Raw genomic sequence first — 17,098 nt, forward strand, 5'->3', positions numbered from 1 at the left:
TCGTTCCAGGTATATGATGGGGATGATACCCAGAGCACTGCTACTTGCACTCCTCATCCGTACATTGCTCGTGCTCCCATTCCCTCATACATACTTTCAGCCAGACGAATTCTACCAATCGCTCGAGGTTGCTCACAACTACGTATTCGGATATGGCTATTTGACGTGGGAATGGAAAGATCTACCTTCTTTGCCTACGGGAAGATGGTACGATATATACGTCGTCGGCGGCAGGATGAGAGGCTGGCTATGGCCCGGCGTCTTTGAAGGCGTGTATAAGCTTCTGCAGGTGCTGGGACTGGATAAGACCGAATTATTGGTTAGTGCAAGCAAGCATTATCTACAATCTGCTGATCTTCCATCAACTGCATCGCTCATATAATTTCTTTGACATCCGTTAGGTGATTGCGCCTCGACTAGTAGGAGTTCTGGTTGCTGCTCTTACAGATTACTACACCTACAAACTCGCCGCTAGACTCATCAGTCCTGGAGCATCATCCACAGCGGTGAGGGTCCACCTATTTTCACGGATTAAAGGATTCAGATCAGCTGATGGTAATCCTGCGAACCAGTTATTTCTGTCTCTTACATCGCTCTTCAACGCTCATCTCCTCCCAAGATCACTGTCGACCTCGCCCGAAACATTGTTGACTACGATGGCATTGTGTTATTTCCCATTGCCCAAACTGTCTTCCTCTAAGACCTCGCTGCAAGACATGAGGCCAGCCCGAAATGGAGACAAAGAGAAAGACCAACTGAACGAAGAGAGGACCAACGGTGTGGAAAAGCTCGACTACCTGTCCATGGACAGAGATAGGCCTTTGTTTACAACGGTATCGTGCGTTCTGTTGTATATACTGCTCAATCAGTCCATCCGGGTCGCAAATCTGACTTTGCCTTTCGCAGATGCTCGGATAATCTCCCTTTGTCCGTTGTACTGGCCACCACAGCTCTCTGTATACGCCCAACTACTATTCCCCTGTGGACGTACCTGGGCCTTGATCTGGTCATCAGGACATGGAGGACATCGGGTGTAGGTGCGAGTGCTAGTATTGTCGGGATAGCAGTCGCGAGCTTGTAAGTCGACGTATCTCTCAGTACGGTCTGACCGGTCAAAGCTGATCATTCGGATGATACGTGCCAATCAGCCTCACTACCCTAGCCGCGTCCACTTTCATCGATCACTCGTTCACCGGTCGACTGTATTTCCCAGCCTTGACCTTCATACACCAAAATGTGATTCAGAACATCTCCTCATTTTACGGTTCGACAAACTACCTATATCACTTGACCCAATCGATTCCTCTATTACTTCTGCCAATTTGGTACTGGTCTCTCAGTGGCTTTGTCTCTTCTGTGATCCCCACAAGTCTACTGCACAACAAGCCCCAAGCTCTCGATACGCCCGAACCACTGCGACTCATGTCAAGAGCGATAACATTTTCAATCATCATTCTATCGTTGTCTCCTCACTCGGAATGGCGGTTCCTCCACCCATTCCTACCGCCGCTTTTGATTTTCGCTATTCCGCCATTGGTATCAGGACACAACCCACATATCATAGGATGCTATAGATTGACCCAGTCTATCCGACAATTCACAAGGATACCTAAATATCCGTTCTACTTCATCCTTTTTACGCCCATCTTGCCATTCCTATACCTCAACCTTTGCCACGGCGCAGCCCAGGTGGAGGTCATGAATGTGCTCAGAAGAGGCGACCTCGGCCAAGTCAGAGGACTGGTAGCCCTGACTCCTTGTCATTCGGTACCTTGGCAGAGTCATCTACACCTCCCGGACATGGATGGATGGTTTTTGACCTGCGAACCGCCGTTGGGGTGAGTCCGGCTGATATTGACTGACTGTAGAGATCAGTGCTGATGCAATCCGTATAGAGTCGACTCGAAGACCCATCGCACACAGCAAAGCTTTTTCTACCAGTCTCCCGTCACTTACATGCGCGACGTCTTCCCATATCCACCAGCTCAGCTGCATGAGATAGCCAACCTCAGCGCCAATCCTGCGAAGCCATCACACATAATCGCTTTCGGCGAATTGCTACATAGATCAGAGATCTTCGACAGCCGACAAGTGACATTCAAGGAGGCGTTAGTCTTACAAGGGTATGAGCAGGTATGGTCCAAATGGAATGGGTTTGATATTTTGCAGGATGAGGACGAGAGGAGAGGTGGACTTGAAGTGTGGAGGCTAATTACGTAATGACCTGCGAGGGGATATGTATTTGCCACTCTCATGAAGAAGTAGTTTAATTGTAAATCCCGGTAAACGCCGACATATGTAAATTATCATTTGAGCATTTTGGCTGAATCCATGGTCGACGGGTTGAACTCATCAAAATAATTAGATATTTCTCGACTCTGTTTCGTTCTTTCATCCTAACTTTTAACCCCTAAAAAACAGTGGAAGAAGGCTATAACTCCCAAAATGTCTGACGCTGGATCTGAAACCGCTTCCAACCCCCCCGTCGAAGTCGAAGCCGGAGAAGTCGAGGTTGCCGACAAATCCGGACCTCTCTCCGTCGAGGACGCCCTTCAACAAGTCATCAAGACCGCCCTTGTCCACGATGGATTGGCCAGAGGTCTCAGAGAGTGCGCCAAGGCTCTCGACAAGCGAGAGGCTCACTTGTGTGTCCTCGTAGAGACTGTCACTGAGGGTGAGTCTATACAACCCTTTCGTCTCTGTGTCTATGACATACAATCAATGCATACATACTGTGTCTACAATGTGCTTGAGTGCTTGAGCTAATCTCGAATAAATCATTTTCAATCACACAGCCGAATACCTCAAGTTGATCGAGGCTCTCTGTGCCGAGCACTCCATCCAATTGATCAAGGTTTCTGACGCCAAGGTCCTCGGACAATGGGCCGGTCTCGCCAAGATCGACAGAGAAGGTAAACCCCGAAAGGTCGTCGGATGCTCTTGTGTCGTTATCACCAACTACGGACAAGACTCCCCCGCCCTCCAAGTCCTCCTCGACTGTGAGTAGTGACTTTTCTCGACTCTTATCAGACCCTTGTATAATCACCCTTTGCATGACATGATGCTGATACAATTGTTCACCTTTTCAGACTTCAAGACCCGATAAATGCATTTCCCTTTTATCTACTATCTCCCCTTTCGTCAACAACGTGAGTCTGGCTTCCTGCTTCATTTGCCGCTTCACAACAACATCGATCTGGAATACCAACACCCCATCATTTGACTCCCCTCCCCTCTTATACCTCACTTCATCCTGATGAATATGGGACTCCCTCTTCGCATTGTAAAGTGTCGACAATCCCTAGGAATCGAACCTACTCTCTTCGGAGGGCAATCCGCTGTCTGATCTCTCTTCTCTTCTATGCTTGTCGAATGACAAATGAGTGACGCAAATATAGGATTCTTTATACTGATGACGACAATTGGCCTTTCATCAGATCTACAACTCTGCTTAGTACTGCTGCTCGTGTAGATCAAGGTCGATATATGATATTATGCATGGGTGTGGAAGCGAAAATCCATCCGAGACCAGATGTTGTCATTGGCATTTAGTGATTCAACTAAAAGTGACCGAAAGTGGACTGGATCAAGCCAGGGCTTTTCAGGCGATAAACGGAAGCTCACACCCAAGTTTACAAGTCGGCGCAACTCGGTGACTGCCTTACAGAGTACTGACGATATTGAGTATGATATCTGCATGTGCATGTGATTATGTCATGTTGAGTTATATGATGTTACGCACAGTGTACTGATGCGGCGACGCAACGTCTAGAGGCATCACCAAATCCCAAGGAACCTACCCAATGTCCAGACTATACACACCACGCCCGTCGGTAAAATACCTATATACACAATCAAGTCTTGCCATAATCTCCTACCCAATCTTCTCTTCTGCAATTGTCTCTCTTTCCTAGCCAGTAACGCATCTGTCGAAGGATCATTCAAGCTGTTCGTCCGATCATGCCCATGCCCATGCCCATGTCCCGCATTACCATTAATATTCCTTCGTGGCGGACCGGTGCCATTTTGATGATCAGACGAAGAAGATTGTTGAGCTTGATTACTGTTATTACGCGATGGAAAGATGATCGATAGAGGCGATCGAACGTGGAATGTAATGATGAAGAAGAGGGCTGTGAAGAGATTTAGAATAAACGACGATTGACGTTGGAGTTTTATCAGTTTTAATGATGTGTGTGTGAGATCAATTCAAATGTTTGTAAGACTGAACTTACAAGGTAAAAACCATCCTATAGCCAGGACAGCCAACACGCCTAACAACTCGATCTTCTCAGTGACCCAACCGCTTATACAGGCAAACAAGACGGTGACGAGCCAAATGACAATTCCAACCCATTTCCCAGCTTTCAATCTTTCACCTTGATCGATCCCCATTGAAGACAAGATCGTGTCTCTTCCTCTGAGGATCCACATGTTGGTTGAACCTAGGATCACGATGCACATGAGGATCCTCGAGACGTTGACCCACCCGTCATCTGCCGGAAGGCGCGCGAAGACGCCTGAAGGAGTAGTAGGACTTGAGATTATCGGTGTCGATGTGTCCAGCGGAGGTAAGAGGTAATATGGAACCAAAGCGAGGGGCAAGCATAAGATGAGGATCAACGAGGAAGCTAATAAGCATGGAATGGGGAAAGACGTGCTTTTATTGCGAGCTAGTGAAGCGTGGATAGGTAGAGTATTGATATGGGGTGAAAAGAATATGGCCAACGTTGCTGTGATCGAAAATCATCAGTATTAGGATCGATCATACTGATGAGAAGCGGGAAGAGATGCATTGAGCAGACGACTGACTCAAACCTGCACCAGCACTACTTCCTCCAGCTAATCCGAATCTTCGTTTCACCAAATGACCCAATACCTCCGTCACCACCTCAGCATTGACTGTCTCGGAGTCATCGCCGATGGGTTGAGGTATCTCTGAGGCCTTCTTGATCTCCGCTGTCCGGCCAATCACCAAGAACGCTACGATCGGAAGTAATAGAGCAATGACGATAGGTGATCTCCGCAAAGATCTTGTCATACGCGATGGCAGAAGGGAGGGAAGCAGCTGAACATTCTCATCGTCAACTTCAATCGCATATTGCAGGTCGTAAGCAGCCAGCGGGGCAAAAAGCTCACAGCTGAAGAAGCGATGATTGTCCAAAATATGCGTGATGAGAAGACCGCATTCTTAGGTAGATATGTAGCTATGACGGGTTCAAGCAATGGATGCAGAGCTTTTTGTACCGCAGGCTCATCAGCCTTTGATCTACACGGGTCAGAGCAGAGTGTATACGGAGCTGCTTGGTCTGGTTACTCACTCTCAATCCAGCTGACAACGGCACCGAACACCGCACAAACCACAAAACCTCTTCCAGTCCATAACCCGTATTTACCGTACTTTGTCGTGACGCTCGCAAACACTTCTTCGAAAGAAGAGACTTTGAGGTACCTATTTGACAAAGGGATAGCATAGGCATTAGCGTCAGCTCCATTGGCCTAAAATGCTGCAAGCTCGAGACCAACGGCTCACCAAGCGAGGTAAACTATCACTATATGCGCGCATGTGGATAGCAGTGCCAGCACGCAGAAAACGGGAACGAAGAACACCACTCCTGCAGGCAAGAAGTTGTACGGCAGTAAGGCTAGAAGCGGTAAGAGTGGTAACGGATGAGCGAGGATCAACGGCGGGATCAGCTATATACCCCATAAACGTGCATCAGCAATTGGTCTCCAGAGTGAATATGAACATCAATGCCGAGTCACTGAGTCGAGGTGTATGAGATGACGAACCTCGAGTAACCCCTTCTCCTCCTTCTCTTCACTGTCATTCCACCGACTGCTCCTTCTTCTCCTGGCTTTACGTCTGCCCCTCGAAGATCTCGAGCCATTCACCAGCGGCTCCGAAACGTCAAATTCGAATTCATCGTGATCATGATCATGTTCGCGTTCGAAATCTTCGGTCTCGGTGCCGGTCTCTTCATCCCTCGACAGACTGTTGGCATTGATGAATCGCATGGTATCTTCGTCGTCGTATTCCTCTTCGTCTCCCTCTAGCTGTCCATCGTCATTCAGTACTTCCAATTGAGATTCCGCGTTGAAGCCTTGCCGGCTTGTCGATCCTGATCCTGATCCAGAAGCTGAGGCTGTGGCCGACGGGAAGTCTCCAGTCGACGATCTATTGTCGTCCTGAGAAGCCCTCTCTGTCGAGAAGGAGGATGAGGTAGCTGGTGCGTCGTCCCGACCAGGATGAGATAAGACGTATTGGGTCGAAGTCAAGGGAGTGATAGGCGAGAACAAGTTGGAGGTGGGTTCTGTGCGGCCCTGCTTTGTGGGCGTAGACGTTTGATCCAGATGTAAGTCCGACATGGATTCAGGATGGCAGCGCAGGGATGCTTATGCGACGATTGGCTTGGTATGCAGGCATCAATGTGGAATAGAGAGGTAAGGTACTAGGATGAAGGACAGGAACGATGATAACATATTAATAGACGCGTACGGATTCATGTTGTTCGCATTAATTTCCCTTGAAAGTCGCGTCAGAGGTGACATCTTTAGGCGAATTCACTCTGATTTACATATACCTTCAACCCAGCATTGCATAGCAGTGCATTACGACTAGACCTGATATATTCCCAATGACATGACAGACTTCACTTCTGTCCAACAGAATACTTTCAAGCGTAACGGACACATAAATTACTTTCTGAGATGCTTGAAAGCTTTACCAACCGCTGCGCAAGGTAGCGATTCCAACAGGTCAGGCGACCCCGTAGATGTCTTCCTGGCAAACCGCCTGCCTATCGAGTATTGAGCTTACAGTGTGTGTATTTAGAATTACAGCTGCTTTCTTCTGTATATCTGGGTTAGACCTTCTCGGCGCTCTTTTTGAGAAGACAAGTGCAGAGCAGAGGAATGGTTGGATAGATTGGATATGGTCTTTACAAGCTCGTACGTCTATCTGTATGATTCTCTTCTCCCGCGCCATGAGATGAAGCATCAAGACTGATATGAAAGTACTGGATCAGCTACGGGAGGATTCAGGGGATCAAATTTCATGACTACACATGTGATTCTTCCGGAACTTGACCATGCCAAACCGAAGTGATAAATCAGCTTGCTGATCGTGCTATATAAGCAGAACGATGATACCTCACCGGCGCATATACCGTCCACATACACCGCTTTATTGACTCTGTCAATACTTCGAGCGCCTCTCGACCGACTCAATATACCAGGTCTCATCAACTTTCTGCGCTCATGCCAAGCCAAGGACGGATCGTGAGGCATCTTCCTGTGCTGTACCAGTGTGAAGTGTGCAATAAGCTGACCGGCAAATTGTGTGAAAAAAGCTTCTCCCCGACACCTGGAGATGAAGTTTACCCAAACGAGGGCTTCCAAAGTGATGTCCGGATGGTATATTGCGCAACTGTAGTATCAGATATCATCCGTGATTTCTCGGGAATCGACGTGGAGTCGACCAAGCAGTTCATCTTGAACTGTCAAGTAAGTCTTGCTCAATAGCTGCCTCACAGTTACGACGCTGATCATTCTGGTGATCATTGTAGACTTGGGAAGGTGGATTTGCTTCTAGGCCCGGAATAATCGAAGCGCAAGGTGAACATCCCGATGATTCCTTCTGCAATTGCCAATGCAGTTTGAGGATTACTTCGCTGAACTGATAGGTAATACTTGATAGGCGGTACGACGTATTGTTCGTTAGCCACTCTCTCGATACTCAACAAGCAAACAGGTATTCCACTCCCAAATGAATCGCATCAATTTCAAGACACGCTTCGATGGTCGATATCCCGCCAGATGGGTGGATTTCAAGGTAGACCAGGTAAATTAGAAGATGTGTGTTACTCACTCTGGTGTGGAGGTGCTATCAGTGTGAGTCGAATCCTTCTTTTCCGATTCGAGCGCGGTGGTATAGGTCCTCTCTATATCTAGCTCATCCTTGTTCTGGGATCGTGACATGGTTGAGGAATTGAGCTGACTCGCCTTCGATTTCGAACGTCACGCATCGCAGATACTCGGTCACAGTGAATTGATAAATCGACAAGCGGATCGATCGTTCCTCCTTTCTGCCCAATTCCCGATCGGCGGATTCGGGAAGGAGCCTGAAGACTATCCCGATCCGTTCCACTCTTACTTGGCTTTGGCAGCTCTATCACTTACGCACTCTCAGGAGGAAGATGACGTTGGGCTGGGTCTGAAGAGGTTGCATGCTGTTTGGAATGTAGGGCAAGATACTGCCGATTGGCTAAAGAGTGAGATTTCGCGAATCAAGGCGAACTCATGAAATCACCACCCTTTAAGAAGGATACATATACGTCACTGAAATGGCAGGAAGACGGGTTGTACATCTGATATATTCGGAAAGACACCCTGCATACATAATGACAGATGAAATTTCTGCTAGTTGCGATCCCAGAGGTGATGATGTACATAAAATACAATGTGGAAAGCGGGTACAACGATACGACAATGTCATTTGATATTTGTTGATTAACAATGTGCTGGTAAAGTCAAGTTCAGGGAGCAAAGCCCACCGACCTCTGCTTGCCCACCCAGAACTCCCCTCGCACGGGAAGATTCTCCAACCTGACCTTTCCATTGACACCCACAATCTTCACTCCGACATTCGCTAGACCCTTCACTCCTGCCAGTGCACCCCCTTTGAATATCACCTTACCGATAAAATCAGACAAGACTCCATCTCTTCCCGGCAATATATCCAGGTCAACATCTTTCAGCGGGGCGCTGACGATCAGCCGATTCGGGAAATTCGGATCTCCAGAGATGGAAGTGGTTGAATTCAGATAATCTTCGGGTCGTATATGTCCAAATGCCCTCGGTGGGAAATCAGCACTATCCCCATACCCATCACTAGGAGGTTGATCGCCATCGTCATCTTCGGGGGACGGTCCATCGAAGACAAGTACATCAGGAAGGACTTCAACGACGTCAATTTGAACAGATTGCATATCGTGAGGTAATTCGATTTGGGCAATTACTGTTCCGGAAGCTTTCATCTTTTTACCGCTTTCCGATATCCTCATATGATCGATGGTGACGCTTTCGATGATCTTCGGCTTCGGCTTCGGTCCTGGGAACGTCAGAGGCAAGGATAACGAGGGCAGTGTCCGAAGAAGCCAATTGGGGGGATGGGGTGTTGTGGAAGGCACGAAGGGCGGTAAGGCAGATAAACCGGTGACAGTGATGGGATTATCTTTACCGTGCAAGTAATTCTGCAGGAATAGCGATAAGGGTGACGAAGACGAGGAGGCTATCAATGAAGTAGAGTGCTCGGAGAGATCTGCGGTGATTACTCCAGATATCCTGAGCTGTATGTCCTTCTGGACACCTCCGATGGTCAGGGGTTGAGTGATGACTTCGGCCATCTTGCTTTCGCCAACAAATTTGCCTTGTAGAGCAGGAAGAGCGATAGAGAATGGTAGACTGAAATCCAGTGTAACGTTCAGGGCAGGAGCGAAATTAGGTACAGTAGCGAGGGCCTCGATAGTCAACGCTTGAGGCGATTGCGAGGTATTGAACGAGTAGTGCTGGAGTGTGACTAATTCTGACAGGTTAACGGGTCGACCTGGATTGGGTAAATTCGGTATCCGTGGTACTACACAGGGGCGTAGCGAGTGTCAGTCTATGTATACTGCTACAGTACGTGATGAACAATAACGCTATTGCTGCAAGTAGGTGTCGATCAAGGCGTGCGGGACAGTATCGAGTAAGGATGAGAGACTGGAACCCGAAGCAGAAAAGCAGACATAAGATACGTGAATGACCTGAGTAGCAAGGGACTTACTAGGCGTGGTGATCTCCATGCTCAGATCCTCCTTCTCTATCTCAGCGTATTTAGTCCACCATGCTTTTTCGGTCGGCTTGGCTTTGACTCTTTCGATATCGATGATAGCCTTCACAGCACCTTCCACCCATCCTCTCTGGACAAATTCCCATAATTCTCCTGTGGAAGCCAAAGGTCTCGCCAGTGCTGTAAATGAGATCGGTTGGAGCCATGAGGGCTGGCTGCTCGGCGGTTCAAGAGGTATATCCCAAACCAACGGAACCCTTAGATCGTCTAGCACATTTATCGATAAGATCGATTTTGTCGGATCGATGAACTGCGGGGAAGAGATCGAAATCTCATTTGGTATGTCGACCGATACTGAAGGTTCTTCTAAGTAGGACAGGGCTTTATGAGTCATGTACTTCCTAAGATTCTCCCACCATTCCGAGCCTATCCCCCTCTCCCCATTACGTTCAGCCTCGACTTTCTCGTCAGGCGTGTAGAAAGCTTTCACTCCGAATGCCTTATCTGCGTCGATCCCACATCGCAGGCTGATATTCAGTAGTAGACCATCATCCGTGATGTTGAGAATCTGTACCTGATCGGGAGAGGAATACTTGAATGCTGTTTTGGGTAATGAGGACAGTTCCGATGATGATGGTTTGAACGACCCAGCTAATAATACCAAAAACAGCACTAGCCCTACTAGGAGAGTCGCGAGTACAATGAGGATCATGTACACCACCGAAGCTATCTTCGATGTCCTTGTAAGCTGGATGGCATTCTCAGAAGCGGGCTGGGTGTCATATGTTCGAGAAGGCGATCCGAGGAGAGGGGCTGATTCGTTGTTGGAGGTATCGGTCACTTTGGACTTCCCTTTGCCTTTGTCTCGCGGCATCTTGGCGTATACTTATTGCACACCGACGACGAGCCATTCGCATCAATGAAGACTGACTTGGGACCTCATGAGATGATGAGATACGCAAGATCGACGGGAACACAAGATGTGCAGAACGTTGAATGCGATTGCGGACGAATGCCGGCTTGTCTATATCCGGAAAATCCTGAATTATCGACACAATGGCATTCTCAGACTGCCAGCCAGAGATCCTTTGTATCGCCGAACAAAGGCAAAGCAAGGACGCTCACTGCATGCATGAGGTGTGATAAGTACAACTTGCTGATTATCAAGGTGGCGAAGGTCCTCGATAGCTTCGTCTCTCGCTTTTTTGTATTCCGATACAGCACAGCACGATCCGAAACGAGCAAAGCAAGAAGATGTCCGGGAACCCGCAATATCACATCACACACCGAATGGTGCCCTTGATCTGCCAGGCGTTGATCGCTGCTCCCGAAGACGAGACAGTCTGGCTCGAGGGCTTGAGGATGCTCGCCAACCCAAAGCTCAAACAAGCACTAACGCTCACAAGTTCAATCTGGCTGCCCCTGCTATTACGAGGATTGGAAACCGCCAAAACCCTGCCGGTGATTATCTCCGCTCTGAATCTGCTCAATCACGTCGCAGAGATCTTGGAGCCGATGAAGAGCTGTCTTCTGAAACCGCTCAGAGCTCTCGGGAGGGAAAAGCAATTCGAGAATCTCCAAGAATTAGTCCGAGTAGTAGAGAAGTTGGATTTGACCGTTTGGAACAACGAGAAAAAGCCAATCGGGAGGCCAAGAAGTGTGAGTAATTTTCACCATGATTAATTTTTCAATCCACCGTGAATGACACTGTGTATACAGGCAAGAACAGCTCCAAATTCTCAAGCCAACACACCATTGCCATCAGGATCAGAGCAAACTCATGCACAGAAGGAGCAACACCCATTACTAGCTGAGATCTTGGCTCATAATCTGCCCCCAAAGTCAAGGACGGTCCAACAAGCTTGGTCACAAACCTTGCTGTCCTCAGCCCATGACAATCCCAACATCTGGCTACACAATCTTTACCAAGCAACTCTTGAGGCAAGCAATGTTCCTGAACTAGTTGTTGCTTCTAAGGTTAGTGATCCTGTCTCTCTGTCTGGATTGAGGTGGTGAGACAACTGACATCTTCAACACAGCTTGGACCACTTATTCATGAAGAGCTATTCCAAACAGCTTTTGTGAAATGCTATGTCCAGCTTGAAACTGATCAAGCTTTCAAGGTGAATTTGGTATGCTAATTCTTCTCTTATCTGTTGCTGAAATATTCATTGTTATCCAGGATTTGGTGGACAACGCACTGGCCTGCATCCTGAAAGACCCCTCTGTCAGCCAAGAGATCACAGTTGTCGTACTTGAACTGATGGCATTCTTCAACAAGGACAGAAGGGAATTTGGACCAATGGTGCATGAAGCTGCAAAGAAGTGTGCTCTGGAAAACTTTGATGGAGCATTGAATTCATCCTTGCCTGGAATAGTCCTTTGGTATGCTGAACAGAATGCTGAAGCTTTCCCTATTCAGGAGAATATTGCAAACTTGGTAGAAACCAACATCAGGTAAGTCTATCTTGCCATACAGTATTATCCAGTTGAGCAGTAAAAGGATGATTGACCTGATATCTGTAGGGTAGGCTCAGCAGGTATGAATGCCTTCTAATCTACACTCAGCTGTCTGGTGTTGTTAACATCTTTGTCAGGATATGATGCCGCCTGGAGTACACTCTTATGGCTTGAGAAGGACTGGAATGTTGAGCCTGAACCCATTTGGATAACTCAACTCAGTCACTGGCAGCAAGCCCTGGATTCTCAAGATAGATTGGATCAGAAATCAGAAGGAACCACTTTCTCTTCCTTCAATACAAAGATGATTTGCTGTGAGTCAAGCCTCTAGCTCCACCTGATGTCCATGACTGATGAATTGTGTGAAAGATCATGCTCTGGGCTGTTATCAACAAGGATATGAACTGGCTCAAAACCTCTTTGAGGGACTGAATGATCTGGACAGGAGGAACACAGCTCACTGGGCCACAGCTGCTGCCTGGCATATGGTATGTGGAGTTGAAACACAACTCACATGGTATAGCTAGCTGACTGGTACCATAACAGGGAGACTTTGAAACTATGGCAGACTACCTTGCTTTTCACCCAAAAGGGACCAGCAAATCACTCTACAAAGCTATCATTGATGTCCACAATGGACAATATGCTTCAGCCTTTCACCACATCAGCAAAGCCCAAAGCCTCTCATATGATGAAGTCCAAGTCCAGCTTGACGTTGGCCCTCAAGTAGCTCATAGGAGTCTTGCCAAGACAGAATTACTGGTTGAACTCCAAGAGGTTATCCAATACAAATCTCAACCTGAATTGAGGGACAATCTGGTCAAGACTTGGAAAACAAGGTTCCAGAAGAGCCATGCTGATCCAAACACTTGGCTGAAAAGACTGGAATTATGGACTTTGGCTTGTCCACCCACCACATCAGGACTTCAGAGCTGTTTCATTGAATGTGCTAAGCACTGTGAGAGTGCTGGGATGCATCAAGCTGCTGAAAATATTCTCAAGAAGATCACCCCTGCTGCACCTCCTCTGGTGAGATCATTTGCTATCAATCACTGCACAACCCTCCTGCTGATGAGACTGGTTAGGGCTGCAAGGTTGAATATACCCGGTTCAGATTTGAGTGAGTGAGAGAGTCTGGCTCTTCATTGAGACGTTGATAGACCAGCTTGCTGAATGACTTACAGGTGGAAGAAGGCTTACCAGCAGCATGACCTGAAGGAGATGGATGGGATCCTGCAAAGGCTCATCAAGCATACTCAAGCTTACATGGAACATATTGGTGTCAATCAAGCAGAATTAGAGAGCCAAGGACTGGGATTGCACCCATTGACAGTCTTAGCAAATTGTGGACCTTCAGATCATCAAATCTTGTCAAGAAGATACTTCAGAATAGCAGAATGGACTGCTGCTTTGCAAGGCTCTGACTGGATCACAGTAAGTTGCTCCCCTTCTCACTCCCAGAAAATTTGCTGGATGTGGCTGATCAGAATATCAGGATGATACTTCTCAGGTGCTCAAGTACACAGCTTTGGCTTCAAAGATTGATGACAACTGGTATGCTGCCGGCTTTGCTCTTGCAGAAAGATCCCTTGCAATTTTTGAAGCAAATGACTTTTCAAGATCAGACCCAGTTGCTGTTAGTAGCTATGGTAGGTGACCGTCTTCTGCTCTTTCCTCAACTTCTCAGCTGCTGATTTCAGTATCTTGCCATAGTTGTACCTGCAATCAGGGGTTTGTTCCTATCAGCCAGAACCAAAGAGAACCCTGAATTTGTGATAAAAGCCCTGCTCAGACTGGTCACCCTGTGGTTCAGGTTTGGAGAAAGCACAGCAGTCTTGGGAGAGGTGGAAAACCAGCTCAGCCTTACTCCTGTTGATCCTTGGCTCTCAGCAATCCCACAACTCATTGCAAGGCTGGGCACACCTCACAGGGATCTCCAGCATACTCTGATCAACTTACTGAAAAGCATCTCCTCTCAGTATCCGCATGCTGTCATCTGGCCCTTGCTTACAGCTACTCAAACAAGTAAAGTTGAACATCAGGAAGCTGCAAGAGTAATCATGAGCTTCATCTGCACAATGTCAGATGGAATCAGATTAGTTGATCAAGCTGAGTTGGTGGGGAAGGAATTGATAAGAACATCAGCTAGTTTGATGGAAAGGTGCGCTGATTCTTGTTAAGTGAGCTTTGGAAGGAAGATGAGCTGACATGGAAGGTCAGATGGAGAGGCGTCATTGAAAAGATCATACCCAGAACAGAACTGATGGAGACCCCATGGCATGAAGTGCCAATGATCTGGGCGCAGGATATCCAGTATCTCCAGGCTCCTGAGACACCTGATGAGGAGCAGTTTGTGCAAATATTTGGTGAACAACTGATCCAAATAGATAAATCCTTGAGAAGGTACAGATCAAATAAGCAGATAAGTATTGTCAATTATGCCTACCAGGAGCTATACAAGGTGAGTGCTTCAGCCTTTTCAGGTGGTACCAATTCTGACAGCTTGCATAGCTCTATGGGGATCTTGAAGTACAGATCAATCAGTGGAAACAGCCTGGATCAAAGCTTTATTTGAGCAGTACTGCTCCAAGACTGCTTTCTTTGAGAGACTGTGTCTTGACTGTACCAGGTAAGTCCTCACCAATGAAGTTGAGAATCTAGTTGAGATTGATGTACTGACGTGCTGTTCAGGCCAATATGATCCAAACTTGAAGCTGGATGATCAAGCCTTCATTGATAGCTTTGAGCCTGTTGTGGACATTCTCTCTTCCAAACAGCTTCCAAGAAAGCTTGTTATCAGATCATACACAGCTGATCACACCTTTTTACTGAAGGGTAAGTCCATCTTTGACCTGAAGAGTTGCTGTATGCTGAGATTGATCAACAGGTAATGAAGATCTCAGAGGAGATGAGAGAATCATGCAGCTTTTCAACCTCATCAACACTATGCTCAATCACAACTCAGATGCCTTCAGCAGAAACTTGCACCTGCTGCCATATGAAGTCATCCCTCTTTCACCTTCAGCTGGTCTAGTGAGCTGGGTGTCCAATACACAGCAGTGAGTCCAGCTATTCTCTGAGTGCAGTGACTTCCGCTGACTGCAGAACTTTAGGTTGCAATCCATGATCATGTTCAACAGAGCCAAGAACAAGCAACAAAGCTTGAATGATAAGGAGACTGCATCTTTACTTGGTGTGAGTCCGATCGAGTTGCCTCAAGACTGGAGGCCTAGCTGATGATTGTGATAGTATGATCCGGAAACTTTTAACCCTAAAAGGGAGAATCCGAGGTTTGACCCTCCAGCGGAAATGGACAAGTACGATAAGTTACCCATCGCCACCAAAGTCCAACGGCTCAAGGCGTGCTTAGCTCATTCAAAGCAAAGTACGTATGAGTGATTGCGAGCAACCGCTATCGTGAGAGCTGGCGAGGTTGATCGAAATTTGCGCCTACAGGTGATTTGAAAGATGTTCTGTGGCAGAAGAGCCCTTCGTCCGATATCTGGATCAGACGGCGGACCAATTTCGCAAGGACAGTCGGAGTGAGCAGTGAGTTGAGAGATGCCCTCTCCTTTTGTCGGTTGTCTTCGTGCTGATGTGAGTGCGTGACTGTCGTGCAGGCTTCGTTGGGTCTATTATCGGACTAGGCGATCGTCACGGCAGCAATATTCTTATCGACCAGCTGACTTGGGGTGCCCTTCATATCGATTTTGGCGATGTGAGTACAGTACAACAGAGCGTCGCCTGAGCTGGATCCGTATAGACAAGCCTGGGAAGCTCAGAAAAGGCTGACCCGTTGATTGTTCCGATGGTTCAGCTCTTCAATGTCGCGCAAGAACGATCATTCTTGCCTGAAAAGGTCCCCTTCAGACTGACCAGAATGATGACAAACGCCTTCGAGCTTGCATCGCGAGGCGGGCTTGAGGTTCCGGGAACAAGAGGGACTTTCAAGCAGGCCTCATTGATCGTCATGAATGTCCTCAGAGATAGTAGAAGTACTGTCTTGGCGATGCTCGAGGCGTTTCTATATGATCCATTACTTTCCTGGACGGTGAGTCGGCTCGAGCCAGACTGAGTTGCCGAGAGAATTGGCTCGGGTACATGGTGTTGACGTCAATATGTGTAAATGATAGATCGGACCCAACGATCCTTCTCATGCTGATCATGGAGCTAGCCATAAAACCTCTGCCGCCACGGAAGACAAGCGGAAGACCACCAAGGTGAGTGGCAATGAAAAACAAAGAGCGGAAAGTGGAAATACCCACTTGACAGATTTTTGCGCGCAGAGACCCCCTGTGCAGATGCACGTCGTACCCCAGAGTCTCGCTCCAGGTTCTCAAGGCGGAACAGGTTCCGATATCTACGATCGGATAGAGAACTCGCTAATTACCACATATCTCGAGACCGACTCATACATGGCCAAAGTGTCTTCCGGTACCGGGATGACCAATTCCAAAGCATTACAAGTAAGTACCGTGATAGACTCTCTCTGAATTCGAGGTTAGTGTCAGTAAATCATATCTCAGCTGATCGCATCGACAATCGATACTGTAGGTTCTGTCCCAGATCGAGAAGAAGTTGATTGGGTATCATAAAGATACCGAACAACCTCTCACGATCAATCGACAGGTCCAAGCGCTCATCGAAGAGGCGACGGACCTCAAGAATTTGTCGCAAGGTTATGTGTTAGGATGGATCCCTCAATGGTGATCAAACATTAGCACAAGTATGAGAGATCAGCCTGATCAAGTCACAAGACACATTCCACACAGCAGCATACATTCACTGCTCACAATGCTATATCAG

At 47.5% G+C, this 17,098-nt stretch overlaps 6 protein-coding genes across 6 annotated transcripts; 4 read left to right on the forward strand and 2 right to left on the reverse strand.

The window, feature by feature from the left end:
• Positions 1 to 22: 22 nt before the first annotated feature.
• Positions 23 to 2,220, forward strand: I303_100488 (uncharacterized protein; the record flags this gene model as incomplete). The annotated part of the gene is made up of 6 exons (XM_065968128.1): positions 23 to 319; positions 402 to 506; positions 573 to 838; positions 907 to 1,077; positions 1,149 to 1,838; positions 1,896 to 2,220. The coding sequence occupies 6 exons, from the start codon at positions 23 to 25 to the stop codon at positions 2,218 to 2,220; spliced, it is 1,854 nt and encodes a 617-aa protein (XP_065824200.1).
• A 225-nt stretch (positions 2,221 to 2,445) lies between these two features.
• On the forward strand, positions 2,446 to 3,007 carry I303_100489 (40S ribosomal protein eS12; the record flags this gene model as incomplete). The annotated part of the gene is made up of 2 exons (XM_018403860.1): positions 2,446 to 2,674; positions 2,796 to 3,007. The coding sequence occupies 2 exons, from the start codon at positions 2,446 to 2,448 to the stop codon at positions 3,005 to 3,007; spliced, it is 441 nt and encodes a 146-aa protein (XP_018266514.1).
• Positions 3,008 to 3,777: 770 nt separating this feature from the next.
• I303_100490 (uncharacterized protein) lies at positions 3,778 to 6,369 on the reverse strand (the record flags this gene model as incomplete). The annotated part of the gene is made up of 7 exons (XM_018403861.1): positions 3,778 to 4,133; positions 4,236 to 4,733; positions 4,813 to 5,068; positions 5,140 to 5,237; positions 5,322 to 5,452; positions 5,534 to 5,697; positions 5,794 to 6,369. The coding sequence occupies 7 exons, from the start codon at positions 6,367 to 6,369 to the stop codon at positions 3,778 to 3,780; spliced, it is 2,079 nt and encodes a 692-aa protein (XP_018266515.1).
• A 274-nt stretch (positions 6,370 to 6,643) lies between these two features.
• Positions 6,644 to 8,305, forward strand: I303_100491 (uncharacterized protein; the record flags this gene model as incomplete). The annotated part of the gene is made up of 8 exons (XM_065968129.1): positions 6,644 to 6,759; positions 6,836 to 6,951; positions 7,029 to 7,069; positions 7,142 to 7,281; positions 7,353 to 7,506; positions 7,569 to 7,617; positions 7,700 to 7,893; positions 8,033 to 8,305. 8 exons carry the CDS (start codon positions 6,644 to 6,646, stop codon positions 8,303 to 8,305), a joined length of 1,083 nt encoding a protein of 360 aa, XP_065824201.1.
• A 232-nt stretch (positions 8,306 to 8,537) lies between these two features.
• Positions 8,538 to 10,706, reverse strand: I303_100492 (uncharacterized protein; the record flags this gene model as incomplete). The annotated part of the gene is made up of 2 exons (XM_018403863.1): positions 8,538 to 9,637; positions 9,827 to 10,706. The coding sequence occupies 2 exons, from the start codon at positions 10,704 to 10,706 to the stop codon at positions 8,538 to 8,540; spliced, it is 1,980 nt and encodes a 659-aa protein (XP_018266517.1).
• Positions 10,707 to 11,086: 380 nt separating this feature from the next.
• Positions 11,087 to 17,002, forward strand: I303_100493 (uncharacterized protein; the record flags this gene model as incomplete). The annotated part of the gene is made up of 23 exons (XM_065968130.1): positions 11,087 to 11,491; positions 11,552 to 11,809; positions 11,872 to 11,955; positions 12,015 to 12,289; positions 12,401 to 12,606; positions 12,662 to 12,780; positions 12,839 to 13,321; positions 13,378 to 13,412; positions 13,477 to 13,726; positions 13,788 to 13,941; positions 14,006 to 14,453; positions 14,513 to 14,753; positions 14,804 to 14,921; positions 14,984 to 15,127; positions 15,180 to 15,351; positions 15,406 to 15,487; positions 15,542 to 15,677; positions 15,749 to 15,841; positions 15,913 to 16,010; positions 16,110 to 16,343; positions 16,426 to 16,512; positions 16,579 to 16,758; positions 16,847 to 17,002. 23 exons carry the CDS (start codon positions 11,087 to 11,089, stop codon positions 17,000 to 17,002), a joined length of 4,458 nt encoding a protein of 1,485 aa, XP_065824202.1.
• Between the last annotated feature and the right edge of the window lie 96 nt (positions 17,003 to 17,098).

Source organism: Kwoniella dejecticola, chromosome 1 (genome assembly GCF_000512565.2).
Source record: "Kwoniella dejecticola CBS 10117 chromosome 1, complete sequence".
Classification (NCBI taxonomy): Eukaryota; Fungi; Basidiomycota; class Tremellomycetes; order Tremellales; family Cryptococcaceae; genus Kwoniella; species Kwoniella dejecticola.